Below are 17790 nucleotides of genomic sequence, written 5' to 3' on the forward strand. Positions count from 1 at the left end.
AGACACCGGCGATATTTCAAGGCACACAATGCCTGGCTCCATCCCAAAGAAATCCAAAACAAACCTGCAGATTCAATTCATTTTATTATCAATGGTTCAAGAAAGTTTAGCTCCATTTGTTGCACCTTTCAGTATTTGAAGAAAGCCGTTTAAACAGTGAAATATGGATACAAACACAATCAGCATTATTTTTATCTGACCCTTTTCCCGTTGATTAGTTGGTCCAATATTTAGAATATTAATCTCCAGTTATAGGGGTGATCAATATCAATAAAAAGAAACCACATATACCAAAATGGACATGATTCAGTTTGGCATAACAGCAGAATCCAAACCCTGCAGGCACTTGTGAACTCGCTGATGTCTCAGCAGGTTGGACGACTGAGTGAATCCCTCCCCACACACAGAGCAGGTGAACGGCCTCTCCCCAGTGTGAACTCGCTGGTGTGTTATCAGGGTGTATGACCGAGCGAATCCCTCACCACACACTGAGCAGGTGAATGGCCTCTCCCCAATGTGAACTCGCTGGTGTGTCAGCAGGTGGGATGACTGAGTGAATCCCTCCCTACACACTGAGCAGGTGAACGGCCTCTCCCCAGTGTGAATTCGCTCATGTGTCAGCAGGTTCGATGACTGAATGAAGCCCTCCCCACACACGGAGCAGGTGAATGGCCTTTCCCCAGTGTGAACTCGCTGGTGTTTCAGCAGGTTGGATGACTGAGTGAATCCCTTCCCACACACAGAGCAGGTGAATGGCCTCTCCCCAGAGTGAACTCGCTCATGTGCCAGCAGGTGGGATGACTGATGGAATCCCGCCCCACAGATGGAGCAGGTAAACGGCCTCTCCCCAGTGTGAACTCGCTGGTGTGCCAGCAGGCGGGATGACTGAGCGAAACTCTTCCCACACTCAGAGCAGGTAAACAGCCCCTCCCCAGCGTGTATTCTTTGGTGTGTCAGCAGGTGGGATGACTGAGTGAATTCCTTCCCACACATGGAGCAGGTGAACGGCCTCTCTCCCGTGTGAACTCGCTGATGTGAAAGCAGGTTAGATTTCAAAGTGAATCCCTTCCCACACTCGGAGCAGATAAATGGCCCCTGCCCAGTGTGAACTCGCTGGTGAGTTAGAAGTCGGGATGACACAGTGAATCCCTTTCCACACACAGAACAGGTGAACGGCCTCTCCCCGGTGTGACTGCGCCGATGAATTTCCAGCTGGGATGGGTAATTGAATGCCTTCCCACAGTCCCCACATTCCCACGGTTTCTCCATGGTGCGGGTGTCCTTGTGTCTCTCCAGGTTGAATGATCAATTGAATGCTCGTCCACACATAGAACACGTGTATGTTTTCTCCCCACTGTCAACGGTTTGATCTTTTTACAGGCTGTATAACTGGTTAAAGCTCTTTCCACAGGCAGTGAACTGGAACACTCTCACTTGGGTGCGTGTGTCTCGGTGCTTTTCCAGTCACATTGATGTTTGAAATCTGTTGCCACAGACAGAACAGACAAACATTGCTCTTTCCACATTCAAAGGCCGATAGTATTCAAGTCCTCAGGAATTGAGTGATTCCATCAGATTTTGATGTGATATTTAGTTTTAGAGATTCCCGTTGGCAAATCCTCCCATTCTAATACCCTGGAAAAGAAGTTTACAAAAATAATTACTGCAAGTAAATGACAGAAATTCAGAACAGACAATTCTAGATTCTATGGAACATTCTTTCCTTTCTTGTTCCTCCAAAGCTGTAAATCCCCATCCCATACAGTCTCCGTTCTCCCTGTCTTGAAATTCAAACACATTGCACGTCTGAAGACAGCTTGTTCTCTGCTCCCATTTTTCACCACCAACTCTGTCTGGGTTCAGTTTTACACACTGATTCCATCCCTCAACTCCCCTGAAGGTGCTGACACTGGCTGGGTTCAGTTCTCCACTCACTGGTTTCCCTCCCTCTCCTCCCCTGAAGGTGCTGACTGTGGCTGGGTTCAGTTCTGCACTCACTGGTTCCCCTCCCTCTCCTGAAGGTGCTGGCTCTGGCTGGGTTCAGTTCCACACTCACTGGTTCCCCTCCCTCTCCTCCCCTGAAGGTGCTGACTCTGTCTGGGTTCAGTTCTACACTGACTAGTTCCCCTCCCTCTCCTCCCCTGAAGATGCTGACTCTGGCTGGGTTCAGTTCTACACTCACTGATGCCGCTTCCTCTCCTCCCCTGAAGGTGCTGACTCTGGCTGGGTTCAGTTCGACACTCACTGGTTCCCCTCCCTCTCCATCCCTGAAGGTGCTGACTCTGGCTGGGTTCACTGGGACACTGAAGCCCCGCCCACACGTTGTTCGTTTGCAAAGATGTTCACGCATGCGCTCTACTGCTCGATGAGTCACCATGGTGGAGCACAAACCTGCAGCTGTCCTTCACAAAGATGGCGGCCGTCACCCTCGGTTTGTTGCCGCGAAAATGCCCTGGAGCTGCAAATTCGGAACTTATAGTTTCTTAATACATGCTTGCGACCTACACTAGGTGTGTATGAAGCCTACCTGCGAGGTGCGTTCCTCCCCTGTTCCCCGCTGATTCGGATCGGCTCCAAACTGTGGATCCGGCCTTTGCCCGCTTCCAGGCCGCGTTCGGTCTGATCAAAGTCACAATGCGCATGCTCCAGGTACAGTCCGGTGTTGCGCCTGCGCACTGGGCTCCTGCTGCGTGAATATTGTGCTCTGGGGGCACTGGACCGTAAGGAACAGGAGCAGGAGTAAAATTATTCGGCCCTCGATCCTGCTCCGCCATTAATGAGATCTTGGCTGATCTTCTACCTCAACTCCACTTTCCTGCACTATCCCCATATCCTTCATTTACATAATATCCAAAAATCTATTGATCAATGCCTTGAATATATTCAAACCCTGAGAGCCTACACAGCCCTCTGGGGGAGAGAATTCCAAAGATTCACCACCCTCTGAGTGAAGAGGTTTTTCCTCATCTCAGTCCTAAATGGCTGACCTCTTATTCTGAGACTCACCCCTGGTTCTAGACTTCCCAGCCAGAGAAAACATCCTTCCTGCACCTACCCTGTCAAGCCTTCTACGAATTTGTATGTTTTTTACCCTGTCAAGCCCTGTATGAACTTTGTATGTTTCAATAAGATCACCTCTCATACTTCTGAACTCTAGAGAATAGAGGCATAATCTACTCAATCTCTCCTCATAGGACAATCCCCGCATCCCAGGAATCAGTCTAGTGAACTTTTGTTGCACCTCCTCTATGGCAAGTATATCCTTTCTTTGATAAGGAGACCTAAACAGTACACAATACTACAGGGCCCTATATAATTGCAGTAAGATTACTTTACACTTATACTCAAATCCACTAGTAATAAAGGCCAACATGCTTTATTAATTACTTGCTGTACCTGCATGTTAACTTTCAGTGATTCATGTACAAGGACATCCAGATCCCTCTGAACACCAACATTTCTCAATCTCTCACCATTTAAAAAATACTCTGCTTTTCTATGTTTCCTACCAAAATGGATAACTTCACATTTCTCCACATTATATTCCATTTGCCATGTTCTTATCAATATATATCAATGACTTGGACTTAAATGTTGGGTATATGATTAAGAAGTTTGCAGATGTCACTAAAATAGGCTGAGTCGTTGATAATGAAGAAGAAACATAGAAACATAGAAAAATAGGTGCAGGAGTAGGCCCTTCGAGCCTGCATCGTCATTCAATAAGATCATGGCTGATCATTCCATCAGTACCCCTTTCCTGCTTTCTCTCCATACCTGTTGATCCCCTTAACCGTAAGAGCCATATCTAACTCCCTCTTGAATATATCCAGTGAACTGGTATCAACAACTCTCTGCGGCAGGGAATTCCACAGATTAACAACTCTCTGAGTGAAGAAGTTTCTCCTCATCTCAGTCCTAAATGGCCTACCCCTTATCCTAAGAAAGCTGCGGATTACAGGAAGATATCAACATATTGGTCAGGTGGGCAGAACAGTGGCAAATGGAATTCAATCCGGATAAGTGTGAGGTAATGCATTTGGGGAGGTCTAACAAGACAAGGGAATACACATTAAATGGTAGGACACTGGAAAGTGTAGAGGAACATCGGGACTGTGGAGTGCAGGTCCACAGAATCTCGAAGGTAGCAGGCCAGGTTGATAAGATGGCTAAGAAGGCATATGGAATACTTGCATTTATAAGTCGAGGCATGGAATACAAGAGCAAGGAGGATAGGCTTGAACTGTATAAAACACTTATTAGACCACAGCTGGAGTACTCCATGCAGTTCTGGTCACCACATTACAGGAAAGGTGTGATTGCACTGGAAAGGGTGCAGAGGAGATTTATAAGATTGTTGCCTGGACTGGAGAATTTTGTCTATGATGAAAGAAAATAGAAGCTGAGTCTGTTTTCTTTGCAACAGAGGAGGCTAAGGGGAGACATGATTGAGGTGTATAACATTATGAGGGGTCTGGATAGAGTGGATAGGGATGATTTGGTTTCCCGTGGCAGAGGGGTCAACAACCAGAGGGCATAGATTTAAAGTAATTGGGGGGAGGTTTAGAGGAGATAAGGGACATTTCTTCACCAAGAGGGTGGTGGGGGTCTGGAACTCACTGCCTGAAAGGGTTGTAGTGCCATGAACCTTCAACCACATTTAAAAGACACTTGGATGTGCACTTAAAGTGCCGCAACCTACAGGGCTATGAACCAAGAGCTGGAAAGTGGGATTAGGCTGGATGCGATTGGCTGAAATGGTCTCCTTCCATGCTGTAAATTTCTATGATTGTATGATGATTGCCCACTCGCTTAACCTCTCTTTATCCCCTTGAAGCCTCTTTGTACCCTCCTCACAACTTGCTTTCCCACCTAGCTTTGTATCATCAGCAAACGTGGATATATCACATTTGGTCTTCTCATCCAAATCAGATATACATTGTGAATTGCTGAGGCCCAAGTATCGATCCTTGTGACACACCACCAGTTACAGCCTGCCAACCTGAAAATGAACCATTTATTCCTACTTTCTGTTTTTTGTCCGTTAACCAATCTTCAATCCATGCTAGTATATTACCCACAATCCCATGAGCCCTCATTTTGTTTAATAACCTCATGTGGCACCTTATCGAATGTCTTCTGAAAATCCAAATACACCACATCCACTGGTTCCTCCTTATCTATTCTGCTAGTTACAATCTCAAAAATTTGTCAAACATGATTTCCTTTCATAAAGCCGTGTTGACTCTGACAAATTTTATTAATATTCTCTAAGTTCCTGTTCCCACGTCCTTAATAATAGCATCGAGCATTTTCCCGACTACAGATGTCAGGCTAACTGGTCCATAATTCCCTGTTTTCTCTCTCCCTCCTTTCTTAAATAGCCCAGTTACATTTGTGATCTTTGAAACCATGGGAATAGTTCTTGAATCTATGGAATTTTGGAAGATGACAACCAATGCATCCACTGTTTCTATAGCTACCTTTCTCAGCTATTTACAATATACGTTAATGATTTAGATGAAGGAATTGAATGTAATATCTCCAAGTTTGCAGATGACACTAAGTTGGGTGGCGGTGTGAGCTGTGAGGAGGATGCTAAGAGGTTGCAGGGTGACTTGGACAAGTCAGGTGAATGGGCACATGCATGGCAGAAGTAGTATAATGTAGATAAATGTGAAGTTATCCACTTTGGTGGCAAAAACAGGAAGGCAGAATATTATCTGAATGATGACAGATTAGGAAAAGGGAGGTGCAACGAGACCTGGGTATCATGGTACATCAGTCATTGAAAGTTGGCATGCAGGTACAGCAGGCAGTGAAGAAAGCAAATGGCATGTTGGCCTTCATAGCGAGGGGATTTGAGTATAGGAGCAGGGAGATCTTACTGCAGTTGTACAGGGCCTCGGTGAGGCCACACCTTGACTATTGTGTACAGTTTTGGTCGCCTAATCTGAGGAAGGACATTCTTGCTATTGAGGGAGTGCAGCAAAGGTTCACCAGACTGATTCCTGGGATGGCAGGACTGATATATGAAGAAAGCTTGGATCGACTCGGCTTATATTCACCGGAATATAGAAGAATGAGAGGGTTCCATCGAAACATATAAAATTCTGACGGGATTGGACAGGTTAGGTATGTTCCCAATGTTCGGGAAGTCCAGAACCAGGGGTCACAGTATAAGGATAAAGGGTAAGCCATTTAGGACCGAGATGAGGAGAAACTTCTTCACTCAGAGAATTGTGAACCTGTGGAATTCTCTACTACAGAAAGTTGTTGATGCCAGTTCGTTAGATATATTCAAAAGGGAGTTAGATGTGGCCCTTACGGCTAAAGAGATCAAGGGATCTGGAGAGAAACCAGGAATGGGGTACTGAAGTTGCATAATCAGCCATGATCATATTGAATGGTGGTGCAGGCTCGAAGGGCAGAATAGTCTGCTCCTGCACCTATTTTCTATGTTTCTATGTTTCAATATTCTAGGATGTAGGCCATCAGGTCCAGGGGATTTATTGGCTTTCAGTCCCATTATTTCTTCAGTACCATTTTTTGATTAATACCAATTTCCTTAAGTTTCTCATTCTCGCTAGACCCTGGGTTATCCAGTAGTTGCGGCAATTTTGTTTACACCTTCTTCCGTGAAGACAGACTGAAAATATATTTTTAATTTCTCTGCCGTTTCCTTGTTCTCCATTATAATTTCTCTGCAGGGAGAAGGCAAAAAAAAAGTAGAAAGAAACAGAAAGGCGACATCACAGCCAAGGGGGTAAGTGATTGGCTGGTGATTGGTGAGTAGTTTTTCTTTTTTCTCTTCGAAAACAGTGAGTAAACTTTAGCATTGTGGTTGCCAATTTAAGTGTATCTAAGGGTTAAGTCATGGCAGGAAAGCTTGGTCACGTGATATGCTCCTCCTATACCATGTGGGAACTTAGGAACACTTCCGGTGTCCCTGACGACTACGTGTGCGGGAAGTGTATCCGCCTCCAGCTCTTGACGGTCCGCGTTGCGGAATTGGAGCCTAGGATGGATTCACTCTGGAGCATCCACGATGCTGAGAATGACGTGAGTAGCATGTGTAGCGAGTTGGTCTTACCGCAGGTGAAGGGTCCACAGCCAGATAGGGAATGGAAGACCAGCAGAAAGAGCAGTGAAAGGAAGGTAGTGCAGGGGTCATTCCCCTGCAAAATAGATACACCGCTTTGAGTACTGTTGAGGGGGATGACTCATCAGGGGAGGGCAGCAGCAGCCAAGTTCATGGCACCATGGCTGGCTCTGCTGCACAGGAAGGCAGGAAAAAGAGTGGGAGAGCGATAGTGATAGGGGATTCAATTGTAAGGGGAATAGGTAGGCGTTTCTGCGGCTGCAACCGAGACTCCAGGATGGTTTGTTGCCTCCCTGGTGCAAGGGTCAAGGATGTCTCGGAGCGGGTGCAGGACATTCTGAAAAGGGAGGGAGAACAGCCAGTTGTCGTATGCACATTGGTACCAACGATATAGGTAAAAAAAAGGATGAGGTCCTACGAGACGAATTTAAGGAGCTAGGAGCTAAATTAAAAAGTAGGACCTCAAAAGTAGTAATCTCTGGATTGCTACCAGTGCCACGTGCTAGTCAGAATAGGAATCACTGGATAGCTCAGATGAAAACGTGGCTTGAGCAGTGGTGCAGCAGAGAGGGATTCAAATTCCTGGGGCATTGGAACTGGTTTTGGGGGAGGTGGGACCAGTACAAACCGGACGGTCTGCATCTGGGCAGGACCAGAACCAATGTCCTAGGGGGAGTGTTTGCTCATGCTGTTTGGGAGGAATTAAACTAATATGGCAGGGGGATGGGAACCAATGCAGGGAGACAGAGGGAAACAAAATGGAGACAGAAGCAAAAGACAGAAAGGAGATGAGTAAAAGTGGAGGGCAGAGAAACCCAAGGCAAAAAACAAAAAGGGCCAATGTACAACAAAATTTTAAAGGGTCAAAGTGTAATAAAAAGGCAAGCATGAAAGCTCAGTGCCTCAATGCAAGGAGTATTCGGAACCCAAGAGGGGGCTCTGAGCTAGTTAGAGTGGGTGAGAGCTCAGATGAACAGGACCCCAAGAAAGAATGCAAAAGGCAGGAGGCAACAGAGCAGAGTAGCACTGGGGTAAGTGTAAACCACAAGGTGATAGGAAAGGACAATATGTGTGAATATAAAAGCGCTGCAGGAGGGGTCAAAACGAAAAATCATGGTATAACAACTAGTATTAAAACATCTACCAAAAAGCATTCAGCATTCGAAATAAAGTAAATGAATTGACGGCACAAATCATTACAAATGTATGATTTGGTGGCCATTACAGAAACGTGGTTGCAGGGTGGCCAAGACTGGGAATTAAACACACAGGGGTATCTGACAATTCGGAAAGATAGACAAGAAGGGAAAGGAGGTGGGGTAGCTCTGTTAATAAAGGATGATATCAGGGCAGTTGTGAGAGACGATATTGGCTTTAATGAATAAAATGTTGATTCATTGTGGGTGGAGATTAGAGATAGTAAGCGGAAAAAGTCACTGGTGGGCATAGTTTATAGGCCCCCAAATAATAACTTCATGGTGTGGCGGGCAATAATCAAGGGAATAATGGAGGCATGTGGGGGATTTTAACCTACATATCAATTGGTCAAATCAAATCACACGGGGTAGCCTTGAGGAGGAATTCATAGAATGCATACGGGATTGTTTCTTAGAACAGTATGTTACAGAACCTACAAGGGAGCAAGCTATCTTAGATCTGGTCCTGTGTAATGAGACAGGAATAATAAATGATCTCCTAGTAAAAGATCCTCTCGGAATGAGTGATCATAGTATGGTTGAATTTGTAATACAGATTGAGGGTGAGGAAGTAGTGTCTCAAACGAGCGTACTATGCTTAAACAAAGGGGATTACAGTGGGATGAGGGATGAGGGCAGAGTTCGCTAAAGTCGACTGGAAATACAGACTAAACGGTGGCACAATTGAGGAACAGTGGAGGACTTTTAAGGAGCTCTTTCATAGTGCTCAACAAAAATATATTCCAGTGAAAAAGAAGGGCAGTAAGAGAAGGGATAACCAGCAGTGGATAACCAAGGAAATAAAGGAGAGTATCAAATTAAAAACCAATGTGTATAAGGTGGCCAAAGTTAGTAGAAACTATAAGATTGGGAAAATTTTAAACGACAGCAAAGAATGACTAAGAAAGCAATAAAGAAAGGAAAGATAGATTACAAAAGTAAACTTGCGCAAAACATAAAAACAGATAATAAACGCTTTTACCGATATATAAAACGGAAAAGATTGACTAAAGTAAATGTTGGTCCCTTAGAAGATGAGAAGGTGGATTTAATAATAGGAAATGTGGAAATGGCTGAGACCTTAAACAATTATTTTGCTTCGGTCTTCACAGTGGAAGATACAAAAACCATGCCAAAAATTGCTGGTCACGGGAATGTGAGAAGGGAGGACCTTGAGATAATCACTATCACTAGCGGGGTAATGCTGGACAGGCTAATGGGACTCAAGGTAGACAAATCCCCTGGTCCTGATGAAATGCATCCCAGGGTATTAAAAGAGATAGCGCAAGTTATAGCAGATGCATTCGTTATAATCTACCAAAATTCTCTGGACTCTGGGGAAGTACCATTGGATTGAAAAGCAGCTAATGTAATGCCTCTGTTTAAAAAAGGGGGCAGACAAAAGGCAGGTAACTATAGGGCCGGTTAGTTTAACATCTGTAGTGGGGAAAATGCTTGAAGCTATCATTAAGGAAGAAATAGCGGGACATCTAGATAGGAATAGTGCAATCAAGCAGATGTAACATGGATTCATGAAGGGGAAATCATGTTTATCTAATTTACTGGAACTCTTTGAGGATATAATGAGTATGGTGGATAGAGGTGTACCGATGGATGTGGTGTATTTAGATTTCCAAAAGGCATTCGATAAGGTGCCACACAAAAGTTTACTGCAGAAGATAAAGGTACGCGGAGTCAGAGGAAATGTATTAGCATGGATAGAGAATTGGCTGGCTAACAGAAAGCAGAGAGTCGATTTAAATGGGTCCTTTTCGAGTTGGAAATCGGTGGTTAGTGGTGTGCCACAGGGATTGGTGCTGGGACCACAACGGTTTACAATATACATTGATGACCTGGAAGAGGGGACAGAGTGTAGTGTAACAAAATTTGCAGATGACACAAACATTAGTGGGAAAGCGGGTTGTGTAGAGGACATAGAGAGGCTGCAAAGAGATTTGGATAGGTTAAGCAAATGGGCTAAGGTTTGGCAGATGGAATACAATGTCAGAAAATGTGAGGTCATCCACCTTGGGGGAAAAAAACAGTAAAAGGGAATATTATTTGAATGGGGAGAAATTACAACATGCTGCGGTGCAGAGGGACCTGGAGGTCCTTGTACATGAATCCCAAAAAGTTAGTTTGCAGGTGCAGCAGGTAATCAGGAAGGCGAATGGAATGTTGGCCTTCATTGCGAGAGGGATGGAGTACAAAAGCAGGGAGGTCCTTCTGCAACTGTATAGGGTATTGGTGAGGCCGTACCTGGAGTACTGCGTGCAGTTTTGGTCACCTTACTTAAGGAAGGATATACTAGCCTTGGAGGGGGTACAGAGACGATTCACTAGGCTGATTTCGGAGATGAGGGGGTTACCTTATGATGATAGATTGAGTAGACTAAGTCTTTACTCGTTGGAGTTCAGAAGGATGAGGGGTGATCTTATAGAAACATTTAAAATCATGAAAGGGATAGACAAGATAGAGGCAGAGAGGTTGTTTCCACTGGTCGGGGAGACTAGAACTAGGGGGCACAGCCTCAAAATACGGGGGAGCCAATTTAAAACCGAGTTGAGAAGAAATTTCTTCTCCCAGAGAGTTGTGAATCTGTGGAATTCTCTGCCCAAGGAAGCAGTTGAGGCTAGCTCATTGAATGTATTCAAGTCACAGATAGATAGATTTTTTAACCAATAAGGGAATTAATGGTTATGGGGAGCGGGCGGGTAAGTGGAGCTGAGTCCACGGCCAGATCAGCCATGATCTTGTTGAATGGTGGAGGAGCCTCGAGGGGCTAGATGGCCTACTCCTGTTCCTAATTCTTATGTTCTTATGTTCTTGTCTCAGTCTGTCGGGGATCCACACTTACCTTTGCTAATATTTTCCTTTTTACATACTGATAGAAGCTTTTGCATTCTGTTATTTGTCTCTCAGTAGTTTACTCTCATATTCTACTTTCCCTTTCTTTATCAATTTCTTGGTCCTCCTTTGCTGAATTCAAAGCCTTACTGATCCTCAAGCTTACTGCTCCATTTGTCAACATTATAAGCATCTTCCTTTCATCTAATACAACCTTTAACTTCTTTAGTTAGCCATGGTTGGACCACTATTCCTCTGGGGTTTTTGTGCTTTAAAGGAATGTATACTTTAAGGCATTGTAAATGATGTATTAATTCTTTAAATACTAGCCATTGCTTTGCTACCAACATACCTTTTAGTGTAGTTTCCCTATGAGACGAATTTAAGGAGCTAGGAGCTAAATTAAAAAGTAGGACCTCAAAAGTAGTAATCTCGGGATTGCTACCAGTGCCACGTGCTAGTCAGAGTAGGAATCGCAGGATAGCGTGGCTTGAGCAGTGGTGCATCAGGGAGGGATTCAAATTCCTGGGGCATTGGAACAGGTTCTGGGGGAGGTGGAACCAGTACAAACCGGATGGTCTGCACCTGGGCAGGACCGGAACCAATGTCCTAGGGGGAGTGTTTGCTAGTGCTGTTGGGGAGGAGTTAAACTAATATGGCAGGGGGATGGGAACCAATGCAGGGAGTCAGAGGGAAACAAAAAGGAGACAAAAGCAAAAGTCAGAAAGGAGATGAGTAAAAGTGGAGGGAAGAGAACCCCAAGACAAAAAACAAAAAGGACCGTTGAATATAAAGGGGCTGCAGGAGGGGTCAAAACTAAAAATCATGGTTTAAAAACAAGGATTAAAACACTCCTGCTAAATGCACGCAGTATTCGAAATAAAGTAAATGAGTTGACGGCACAAATCATGACAAATGGGTATGATTTGGTTGCCATTACAGAAACATGGTTGCATGGTGGCCAAGACTAGGAATTAAACATACAGGGGTATCTGACGATTCAAAAAGATACACAAGGGGGGAAAGGAGGTGGGGTAGCTCTGTTAATAAAGGATGATATCAGGGCAGTTGTAAGAGACAATATTGGCACTAATGAACAAAATGTTGAATCATTCTGGGTGGAGATTAGAGACAGTAAGGGGAAAAAGTCACTGGTGGGCGTAGTTTATAAGCCCCCAATAATAACTTCACGGTGGGGCCGGCAATAATCAAGGGAATAATGGAGGCATGTGAAAAAGGAATGGCAGTAGTCATGGGGGATTTTAACCTACTTATTGATTGGTCAACTCAAATCACACGGGGTAGCCTGGTGGAGTAATTCATAGAATGCATACGGGATTGTTTCTTAGAACAGTATGTAACAGAACCTACAAGGGAGCAAGCTATCTTAGATCTGGTCCTGTGTAATGAGACAGGAATAATAAACGATCTCCTAGTAAAAGATCCTCTCGGAATGAGTGATCACAGTGTGGTTGAATTTCTAATACAGATTGAGGGTGAGGAAGTTGTGTCAGAAACGAGCGTACTATGCTTAAACAAAGGGGACTACAGTGGGATGAGGCCAGAGTTGGCTAAAGTAGACTGGAAACACAGACTAAATGGTGGCACAATTGAGGAATAGTGGAGGGCTTTGAAGGAGCTCTTCCATAGTGCGCAACAAAAATATATTCCAGTGAAAAAGAAGGGCGGTAAGAGAAGGGATAACCAGCCATGGATAACCAAGGAAATAAAGGAGAGTATCAAATCAAAGACCAATGCGTATAAGGTGGCCAAGGTTAGTGGGAAATTAGAGGATTGGGAAAATTTTAAACAACAGCAAAGAATGCCTAAAAAAAGCAATAAAGAAAGGAAAGATTGATTACGAAGGTAAACTTGCGCAAAACATAAAAACAGATAGTAAAAGCTTTTACAGATATATAAAATGGAAAAGAGTGACTAAAGTAAATGTTGGTCCCTTAGAAGATGAGAAGGTGGATTTAATAATGGGAAATGTGGAAATAGCTGAGACCTTAAACAATTATTTTGCTTCGGTCTTCACAGTGGAAGACACAAAAACCATGCCAAAAATTGCTGGTCATAGGAATATGGGAAGGGAGGACCTTGAGACAATCACTATCACTAGGGGGTTAGTGCTGGACAGGCTAATGGGATTCAAGGTAGACTAGTCCTCTGGTCCTGATGAAATGCATCCCAGGGTATTAAAGAGATGGCGGAAGTTATAGCAGATGCATTCATTAAAATCTACCAAAATTCTCTGGACTCTGGGGATGTACCAGCGGATTGGAAAGAGCTAATGTAATGCCTCTGTTTAAACAAGGGGGCAGACAAAAGGCAGGTAACTATAGGGTGGTTAGTTTAACATCTGTAGTGGGGAAAATGCTTGAAACTATCATTAAGGAAGAAATAGAGGGACATCTAGATAGGAATAGTGCAATCAAGTAGTTGCAGCATGGATTCATGAAGGGGAAATCATGTTTAACTAATTTACTGGAATTCTTTGAGGATATAACGAGCATGGTGGATTAGAGGTGTACCGATGGATGTGGTGTATTTAGATTTCCAAAAGGCATTCGATATGGTGCCACACAAAAGTTTACTGCAGAAGATAAAGGTACGGAGTCAGAGGAAATGTATTAGCATGGATAGAGAATTGGCTGGCTAACAGAAAGCAGAGAGTCGGGATAAATGGGTCCTTTTCGGGTTGGAAATCGGTGGTTAGTGGTGTGCCACAGGAATCGGTGCTGGGACCACAACTGTTTACAATATACATAGATGACCTGGAAGAGGGGACAGAGTGTAGTGTAACAAAATTTGCAGATGACACTAGGATTAGTGGGAAAGCGGGTTGTGTAGAGGAAACAGAGAGGCTGCAAAGAGATTTGGATTGGTTAAGCGAATGGGCTAAGGTTTGGCAGATGGAATACAATGTCGGAAAGTGTGAGGTCATCCACCTTGGGAAAAAAAAACAGTAAAAGGGAATATTATTTGAATGGGGAGAAATTACAACATGCTGAGGTGCAGAGGAACCTGGGGGTCCTTGTGCATGAATCCCAAAAAGTTAGTTTCCAGGTGCAGCAAGGAATCAGGAAGACAAATGGAATGTTGGCCTTCATTGCGAGAAGGATGGAGTACAAAAGCAGGGAGGTCCTTCTGCAACTGTATAGGGTATTGGTAAGGCCGCACCTGGAGTACTGCATGCAGTTTTGGTCACCTTACCTAGGGAAGGATATACTGGCTTTGGAGGGGGTACAGAGACGATTCACTAGGCTGATTCCGGAGATGAGGGGGTTACCTTATGATGATAGATTGAGTAGACTGGGTCTTTACTCGTTGGAGTTCAGAAGGATGAGGGGTGATCTTATAGAAACATTTAAAATCATGAAAGGGATAGACAAGATAGAGGCAGAGAGGTTGTTTCCACTGGTCGGGGAGCCTAGAACTAGGGGGCACAGCCTCAAAATACGGGGGAGCCAATTTAAAACCGAGTTGAGAAGAAATTTCTTCTCCCAGAGGGTTGTGAATCTGTGGAATTCTCTGCCCAAGGAAGCAATTGAGGCTAGTTCATTGAATGTATTCAAGTCACAGATAGATCAATTTTTAACCAATAAGGGAATTAAGGATTACGGGGAGAGGATGGGTAAGTGGAGCTGAGTCCACGGCCAGATCAGCCATGATCTTATTGAATGGCGGAGCAGGCTCGAGGGGCTAGATGGCCTACTCCTGTTCCTAATTCTTTTGTTCTTATGTTCCCAATCTACATTAGCCAACTCTCCTAGTTTTCTTTTATTTTGGATTTCAGACCCTAGTTTCGGATTTAACTAAATCACTTTCAAATTTAATGTAACATTATCTCTTATTATGGTCACTCTTTCTTAAGGGCCCCTTTAATATAAGGTTATTAATGAACCACTTCTTATTGCACAATACTAGATCTAAAATAACTGGTTCTCTAGTTGGTTACTCAACATACTGATCTCGAAAACCAACTTGGATATCTTCTATGAACTCGTCCTCCACACTATTACTGCAAATTTGGTTTCCCCAGTCTATATGCAGATTAAAGTCCATGATTATTGTATTACCTTTGTTACATACACCTCTAATTTCCTGATTTATACTGTGCCCTACATTACCACTACGGTTTGGGGGGCCTGTAAACAACTCCCACCAATGTTTTCTGCCCCTTGCTGTTTCTTAGCTCCACCCAAACTGATTCTACTTCTTGATTTTCTGAACTAAGATCCTTTCCCTCTACTGTCTTTATCCCAGCTTTTATTATCAGGGCTTCCCCTCTTTCTTTTCTATTTTGCTATTTCTTCTTAAAGTTATGTCTCCTGGAATGTTAATTCCCAACCGTGGTCACTTTGCAACCTCATCTCCACAAAGGTTTGATCTAATAGCCAATTAATTTTTATCTGCGCTATTAATTATTTTATTTTATTGTGAATACTTCATGTATTCATAGTGCCTTTAGCTTTGACTTTTTTCTATTTTTCCTTGATGTCTCCTCAGTCAGTCATGCCCTATTACCTTTGTTACTCCATCTGTCCCTTCCTGACCCACTCTGCTTATTTTTACCCAAAACTCTGCTCTGCTCTAGAACCTTGACATGTCTCTTGATGCTTTTTCTCAGTATCTAAACCATGCTGTACACTTTCCTAAATCTCCCCCACCTTCATTAATTTAAAGCCATGTTTACTGCTCTAGTTATTCGATTCGCCAGGATACTGGTTCCTGTCCAGTTCAAGTGGAACCCGTCCCAAAGAAACAGCTCCCTATTTGCCCAGTACTGCAAAACCCCTGCCTCCCACACCACTCTTTGAGCCACGCATTTAACATTCTAATCTGCTTATTCCTGTAACAATTGGTGTGGGGCTCAGGTAACAATCCAGAGATTATTACCTTTGAGGTTCAGCTTTTTCTTTTGGACCCCCAACTCCTCCATCTCTTTCAGCTGAACCTCATTCCTAGTCCTACCTATGTCGTTGGTTCCTACATGGTCCACGACAATTGGATCCTCCCCTTCCCACTCCAAGTTCTGACACTGATCTGCCCCATGGAGGGGGCCAGTGTGTGATGTCCCTGTGGGGTGCAGTATGTTCAGTGTCTGACTCTGATCTGCCCCATGGAGGGGGCCGTGTGTGATGACCCTGTGAGGTGCAGCATGTTCAGTGACCCTGGACTGCCCTCAGTCCTCCTGCTCTAGGGGGCAGTCACGCTCCTCTCAGTCGAAGTTAGTTGGATGGACAGCGTCATCTACTGGCCACCGGCGGTATTTCAAGGCACATCAAGTACCTTCCCTCCCAGAGAAATCCAAAACCAACATGCAGATTCAATTCATTTTATTCTCAATTGTTTAACATTTAGCTCAATTTTTTGAAGTTTTGAGTATTTGAAGCCCTTTCAAGAGTTAAGTATGGATGCAAGCACAATCAGCATTATTTTTATCTCATCTTTCCCTTGATTAATTGGTCAAATATCAAACTCCAGCCCAGTTATAGTGGAAATTAAAATCGGCAGAGAGAGACCCCCAACAGGTCAGAACAAACACAATCAATCTGAGGTACCAGCAGAACCAAACCCTGCAGTCACTTGTGAACTCGCTGGTGTCTCAGCAGGTTGGATGACTGAATGAATCCCTCCCTACACACGGAGCAGGTGAACAGTCTCTCCCCAGTATGAAGTCGCTGGTGTGTCAGCAGTCGGGAGGAGGTAGTGAATCCCTTCCCACACATGGAGCAGGTGAACGGCCTCTCCCCAGTGTGAGCTCGTTGGTGTGTCAGCAGGTGGGATGAGGTAGTGAATCCTTTCCCACACACAGTGCAGGTGAACAGCCTCTCCCCAGTATGAACTCGCTGGTGTATCAGCAGATGGGAAGAACAAATGAATCCCTTGCCACACTCAGAGCAGGTGAATGGCCTCTCCCCACTGTGACTGTGTTGACTAATTTCAAGGACAGATGGGGAATTGCATCTCTTCCCACAGTTCCCACATTCCCACGGTTTCTCCATGGTGTGGGTGTCCTTGTGTCTCTCCAGGTTGGACGATCAGTTAAAGCCTCATCTACACACAACACGTGTACGGTTTCTCCCCGCTCTGAATGGTGCGATATTTTTTCAGGCTGTGTAACTGGTTAAAGCTCTTTCCACAGGCAGTGCATTGGAACACTCGCACTCGGGTGTGTGTGTCTTGGTGCTCTTCCAGTTACACTGATGTTGGAAATCTTTTCCCACAGACAGAACAGACAAACATTTCTCCTTTCACATTCAAAGGCTGATGATATTCATGTCCTGATAAATCAAGTGATTGCATCAGACCTTGACGTGATGTTTGGTTTGAGTTTCCCTTCTGCATATCATGCCTTTAATACCCTGGAAAAGGAGTTTACAAAAACCATGACTGCAAATACAGGACAGAAATTCAGAACAGACAATTCTAGATTCTATGGAACATTCTTTTCTCTTGTTCCTCCAAAGCTGTAAATCACCATCCCATACCCTCTCCATACTCTCTGTCCTGAAATTCAAACACAATCGCATGTCTGAAGACAGCTCCTCCTCCACTCCCAGGTTTCACCACCAATTCTGGCTGGGTTCAGTTCTACACTCACTGGTTCCCCTCCCTCTCCTCCCCTGAAGGTGCTGA

The 17790-nt window shown here is 44.3% G+C and overlaps 1 protein-coding gene across 1 annotated transcript; it reads right to left on the bottom strand.

Annotated features, from left to right (window-relative positions):
• Nucleotides 1-306: 306 nt before the first annotated feature.
• LOC139253805 (zinc finger protein 229-like) lies at nucleotides 307-17156 on the bottom strand. Its single transcript, XM_070873561.1, has 2 exons — nucleotides 16797-17156; nucleotides 307-1263 (listed from the first exon to the last, which is right to left on the bottom strand). The coding sequence occupies exons 1-2, from the start codon at nucleotides 17154-17156 to the stop codon at nucleotides 307-309; spliced, it is 1317 nt and encodes a 438-aa protein (XP_070729662.1).
• Between the last annotated feature and the right edge of the window lie 634 nt (nucleotides 17157-17790).

Source organism: Pristiophorus japonicus, unplaced genomic scaffold, assembly GCF_044704955.1.
Source record: "Pristiophorus japonicus isolate sPriJap1 unplaced genomic scaffold, sPriJap1.hap1 HAP1_SCAFFOLD_512, whole genome shotgun sequence".
Taxonomy (NCBI): domain Eukaryota; kingdom Metazoa; phylum Chordata; class Chondrichthyes; family Pristiophoridae; genus Pristiophorus; species Pristiophorus japonicus.

Excerpts from the sequence above, each read along its gene's own strand:
- LOC139253805 (XM_070873561.1), bottom strand. The coding sequence starts at position 17,156 with ATGGAGAAACCGTGGGAATGTGGGAACTGTGGGAAGAGATGCAATTCC. Across the intron at positions 1,264-16,796 it reads AGAGACTGTTCACCTGCTCC|AAACCGTGGGAATGTGGGGA; the intron begins GTGTGTAGGGAG and ends CGCACCATGGAG.